Source organism: Vipera berus (assembly GCF_964194415.1).
Source record: "Vipera berus genome assembly, chromosome: 3".
Classification (NCBI taxonomy): Eukaryota; Metazoa; Chordata; class Lepidosauria; order Squamata; family Viperidae; genus Vipera; species Vipera berus.
This window is the reverse complement of record NC_138204.1, coordinates 24,282,061-24,288,244: the sequence shown is the minus strand read 5'-3', so window position 1 is coordinate 24,288,244 and position 6,184 is coordinate 24,282,061. Positions and strand designations below refer to the sequence as shown.

General features: G+C 38.4%; 1 protein-coding gene across 4 annotated transcripts in view; it reads left to right on the top strand.

The window, feature by feature from the left end:
• Nucleotides 1-4,253: 4,253 nt before the first annotated feature.
• The window catches only part of ADA (adenosine deaminase), a 46,411-nt gene continuing 44,480 nt past the window's right edge, over nt 4,254-6,184 (top strand). For 3 of the 4 annotated variants that reach the window (XM_081323380.1, XM_081323379.1, XM_081323378.1), the window contains exon 1: nt 4,254-4,978. In XM_081323380.1, coding sequence (XP_081179506.1) covers nt 4,943-4,978 — 36 coding nt within the window. In that variant the 5' untranslated portion in view covers nt 4,254-4,942. Of the gene's footprint in view, nt 4,979-5,303; nt 5,384-6,184 lie in introns of those variants that run through there. The other variant, XM_081323381.1, reaches the window with a different exon arrangement.

Here is a 6,184-nt window from a genome sequence, read left to right as displayed (position 1 = left end):
TTCCAAGTTCTTGGGTATGGCCAGAGATGCTCCAAATTCCCATCAAACCATCTTTAGTGTAAGAGAAACAGGAAGCTTTAGATGTACACAGAATAACTGAACAGGAAACATTCTATTAATTTGACTTTACAAAACTCTAGTTTGTCTGGGCTGAGGTTTTTGGAGGGTTTTGTACTCTTTCCTAACAAGAACACTTGAGTTTACAATTCTGGTATTTCCTGATTGTCTTCCATCTAAGTATTAACTAGGTTTAATTCTGCTGAGCTTTTTGAGGTCAGCCAAGGTCATCTAAGCACTGTCAAGGTAGAACTTGCAGAAAGCTATAAAGACAAACCTTGCTCTAGAGCTGTAAATAAAATCTGCTTTCATATTCCATTTTCCAGGCCAATAAAAGCCATGTACCAAGCTAACTGATAAATAAATTATATTTATATTTCATATAATCAAATAGCTATAAAATAGTTCATAGTTCAGAATTTCCTCCTATGCATAGTTCAGTTTCTCAAACTTAGCAACCTTAAGTTGTGTTGACTTCAGTTTCCAGATTTCCCCAGCCAGCATGTTTATATCATTCAGCCAGTGAATTTAAATTGTTTCTTCTGCACTGACTTGATTGTGTTGGAGTCACCATTCATACTGGTTACATTTGTTCTCAGGTTTGCATGGAGACTGTGAACAACGTACTACAGGCAGTCCTCATTTAGTGGCCCCCTCATTTAGTGACTGTTCAGAGTTAAAACAGTGATGAAAAGTAATTTTGCAACCAATCCTCATATTTATGACTTTCACAAGTCTTTAAAACAAAGCTGAAGTAAGATCCTTACCACTGTCATAGTTTCACTTAGTGAACACTTCACTTAACAACTGAGTTGGTCCCAATTGTGTTTGCTAAAAGAGGACTATTTGTAAAATTCTTCCAAGTTGGCATCCTATAACCCTACCATACATGTCTATTTGGGTTTAAGCCTTAGGAAGGTACATTTAAATGTTGCTGTCACATATTGTTTCTGACATTTATATTTAAAAAATGTTTATTCAGTAATGTTTGTTTATTTAGTTCCTTTCAGTCAGTCTTCATAACTACCTGGACAAGTCTATGCAATTTTCTTGAAAACATTTTCTGGAAAGAGCTTGCCACTGCCTTCTTCCTAGGGTGGTCTTTTCAAGGGAGGTCCAATTACCACCTCTTTAAAACCTATGGCATTTTGTCCTTCCTTAGAAAAGTATTAATAACCTTCTGAATTTAACTGCTGTAATCATGTTTTTAAAAATCAATTCCAGGAACTTTCTTATTTTAATTTTGGTATTTATTTACAGTTTCACAAAGCAAGCAGAACAACATACTTCCTTTTCCAGTGTGGTCTCCTCAGTTTTGTCTTCATTTGTTTATACCATCATTAATTTACAATAGTTCTTGTTTTAGGTTTCCCACTAGAATTAGAAAGAAGCAGCAAATGAAGCAATATTAATGGAAATGGGAGGTCAAGGGAAATCCTAGTATTCTTACGATCAAACATTAGAACTGGTTTACACCAGTTCATTTGAAACTTAACATTAACAAAACCAAGATCATGGCATCCGGCCCTCTCAATTCCTGGCAAATAGATGGGGAAGAAATGGAGGTAGTGACAGATTTTATTTTCTTGGGCTCCAAGATCATCGCAGACGGGGACTGTAGCCAAGAAATTAAAAGACGCTTGCTCCTGGGGAGGAAAGCCATGGCAAATCTAGACAGTACACTAAAAAGCAGAGACATCACCCTGCCAACAAAAGTGCATATAGTCAAGGCTATGGTCTTCCCAGTTGCAATGTATGGCTGTGAAAGTTGGACCATAAGAAAGGCTGAGCGCCTAAGAATTGAGGCACTATAGTGCTGGAGAAGACTCCTGCGAGTCCATTGGACTGCAAGGCAATCAAACCGGTCAGTCCTAGAAGAGATCAACCCTGACTGCTCTTTAGAAGGCCAGATCCTGAAGTTGAAACTCAAATACTTTGGCCACCTAATGAGAAGAGCCTAATGCTGGGAAAGATTGAGGGCAAGAGAAGAATGGGACGACAGAGAATGAGATGGCTGGATGGAGTCAATGAAGCAGTAGGTGTGAGCTTAAATGGACTCCAGAAGATGGTAGAGGACAGAAAGGCCTGGAGGAATGTTGTCCATGGGGTCGCGATGGGTCGGACACAACTTCGCAACTAACAAAAACACACCAGTTAATACACTGTGCTAGGCCGAAGCCTGAACACACAATGTATGATGCTATCTATTTATTTTTAATTGCATGCTAACCTTCATAGTCAAGTTTCCCCAGAATAGTTGCCCCCACTAACATCACAAAATAAAGATTCAAATTCAGAATAATCCAAATACCCAAGGAAAATAAATGGTAATTTCCACAATAAAAGTTCCAAATATTTTTTAAAAACCATTTCAAATAATAGTCTGAAGTGTCACTTCAGACCTCACTGCAAATTGTAACAAACATGAGGGTTTTGCACTATGTATTAATATAGACTTGCATGAATACATTTGCATAAAGATAATAGAAAAGAGAAAACAGGAATGGAAGAGGATGTGGGACAACTGAATATGACTTTTTTCTGTTATGAATTGATGTCTGAACTATAGTTTGCCACAGTGGTAGGATTAAGCCGGTTCGCACTAGTTCGGCACAACCGGTAGTTAATTTTTTGTTGCCCAGACCGGACTTCTGGAAACAGCATCCACACAGAGAACCAGTTGTTCACATATTTGGATCCCACCACTGATTTGCCATGTTGGAAGTGAAGAGGACGAGCTCCCAAACTGATGAACACCAAGATCTGGCTTGCCTGCATGATAAAGCAAACACTAGATATGCGTCTTTTAAAACTGATACATGGATAAGTAATCTATGGTTTTCTACATCTACAACTCCCAGCATCCTTTACCATTGGGCACTGGAAGCTATAATTAAGCAACATCTTAAGCTTCCAACTTCACTTCTGGTCTAATGGAAAGTGCCTTATAAACTTACAGAGCTATTTACAAACCACTAATGCAATCAAATGCATCAGCATATAATTTGATAGGGATGAAATCTGCTTTCTTATTACTGCTGTAATTCCTATCTTAATTTTACTGCCAATTTCCTGACTTCTCTTCAAGGTAATAGGTGAAATGCCAACAGGTTGTTCCCAAGCTAAAGCTACCCTTGAATAGGAGAAAATATTATTTTAATGCTGATCCAACATAAGGAAGGATTTCAGAAGTTGCCAGGGCTGCAGTTAGCTGCAGGTGGGGAGAGGCCCTAGGGCAGGCCTAGGATGACTCAGCAGTCAAATAGCAGGATATTCTTAAAAAGACATTTTAATCTACAGACTAGAATCTGTTTACACATAAGTTAAATAACAGTATAAAATAAGCATAAATACAAAACTTTTTAAATATTAAGCCTTTTTATAGAGCTATATAATTAACACAAAGGTTATGCAGCTCTGACAACAGCAAAATCATTATTTGAAATCTTCTTACTAACACAGATAATGAGTAACTGGAGAAGTATTTCAATTTAATATTGAAAAAAATCCTAAATGCTATTCATAATTTTGACTGAACTGAAGTAATCTTCATTTTATTTACATTGTTATGTTAAATTCCAATGGCACCAGCTTCCAGATACCTGTAGTGGAGTTAAATATATGTTACGTTATTGGCTATTTGTACAAGACTTCTTACTATTCAAACACTTCATTCTGAGTTGTGTAAAGATTAATTTAAACTTGCTTAGCTGGTACGGATATAAGAAGCATACCTGTACAATGCTTTCAGTAACATCTCTACACTACACTTATCTTGCATGATTTTTTTAAAAAATATAACATTTATAGGAAAAGAATTAATTTAAACACCCAGTTCTTACTGGAACATCAGGTTGCATAAAAGCCGTTGGGTAGGCAAAACATTCGTCATATTTTGAGATACGTTTTATATATATATATACATACATATATATATATATATATATATATATATATATATATATATATATATATATATATATATATATATATATATATATATATATATATATATATATATATATATATATATACATATATATATACATATATAAATACATATATATATATATATATATATATATATATATATATATATATATATATATATATATATATATATATACATATACATACATACATACATACATATATATATATATATAGTTTTAAAAATATGTAATTCTGCTCTGAACCCAAAAGTACTGATTTCCCAGGATCACATGTGCTCTATTCTATTATCAACCCCATTGCTGAATGGGATCCCTGGAAAAAAATCAGGAACAACACGTGCTCCTCAGGGAACTCCTTGTGTCTTTACCATTATTTTGTTGTTTTTTTTTAATTTTATTTTTTTTATTTTAATCCCATTTATATCCCGCCCTTCTCCGAAGACCCAGGGCGGCTTACAATTTAAGCACAAACCAATGTTTTCCTCCCATCTTCTTAAAACCCTATCGAATTTAATCTAAAGCTCCTCCTCCTGCCCCCCACCCCCCCAGCAAAACACACTCCTATCTATATGCACAACTACTTTAATCTGTCTCTGAAGCCTTTGGCCGAGTCCGAGTTTGGCACAACCCTCCTGGCGGGAAAGCAAAACCACGGGGAAAATTTATTGTTTTATAATTTTGTTACACGCCACGCAGAGTCGCTTTTCGCGGGACAGGCAGCCATATAAATTATATATACATAAAAAACAACAACCGCAAATACTTTCTCAACCCAGCCGCGCTTGCAACTCCCGGAGAGTCACTGGGAGGGCGGACCGGCCTCGAAAGCGACCGCTGGGCGGAGCCACGCCTGCAAAAGCCCGACAGGACGGGCCGGTGCAACCACAGGGATCCTGACTAACTCAGCAGTTGGAGGCGGCAGCGACGGCAGCATGGAGAGCGGTCCGCCTGTTTTCGATAAGCCCAAGGTGAGTGAGCAGCTGGTGCGGAGTCTGGCTGGGCGCTTCTCCTGGACACCGAGGAGCCGCTCCTTCTTCGACGGGGAGTTGGAGGGGCTGACGCCCACTGAGACCCCCGCTGGTCTTCGCTTGAAGCCGAGGACTTCCCCCTTCTGCGTTCCGGCGATTTCTTGGTTCGGAGCGTGCCGGTGGGTCTTGTAATTGGAGAACTGCTTCAGTCCACTCCCCCATCTCCGGGGGAGCTCTTCCCTCTCCTGTATTTTCCTCGTTCCTGAGCAGCCTCTTCCCAGCGACTTTCGCCAAAAATGCAGCCCAAGGGTCCTAATGACTGAATAAAAAAGCTCCCTTTTTACTACCCTCTGGTGCCTATTCAGGGTAGAGTAGAGGCGACTGGATGGAACTGAGCGTTTACAGGTAGTCCTCAACTCAACAGTCCATTTAGTGACTGTTCAAAATTACAACGGCACTGAAAAAAGTGACTGACGAGTGGTTATTTTTGTACTTGTGATCTTTGCAGCATCCCTTTGGCAAAATTCAGACGCTTGGCAACTGGCTCATATACTGTATATGATGGTTGCAGTGTCCTGGGGTCATGCGATCACTTTTTGCAGCCTTCTGACAAACAGTCAAGGGGGAAGCCATATTCATTTAACAATACTGTTACTAACTTAACAACTGCAGTGATTCTCTTAACAGCTGTGGCAAAAAATCGTAAAATGAGGTAAAATTCATTTAACAAAGGTCTCACTTAACAAAAGAAATTTTAGGCTCAATTGTATTTGTAAGCCGAAGACTACCTCCACTTGCTAATGTCTGAATCAGGTAATCCAAATTGCACTTGATTGTCTCCATCCTAACTTGTGGTTTCCTATCCTTTTGACAACAACGCCCTAAGATTGCTATCTCATCCTGCCTTAATTACTGGCAGCACAAGCTGCTTACATTTTATATTTCACCCTTTGACATTTCATCTCTTTCCTGTCTTCATTGCCTCTATTGTCTTTCTGCTGTCACTTCCCACAGCTATCCATCATTTTACTCTGTTGCAGTTTCTTGTTTCTTCTGCCTGCTTAATTAAATAATTATCGTGTGATTCCTAGTCTTTGTTCAGCCATATATTGTAGCAACATCTAGATAATCTTGGATAATCTTTTGCTCCTAAACTGGAGCTGGCTATGATCAATTTTGGGCAAGGCACCACTAGGAAATATGATT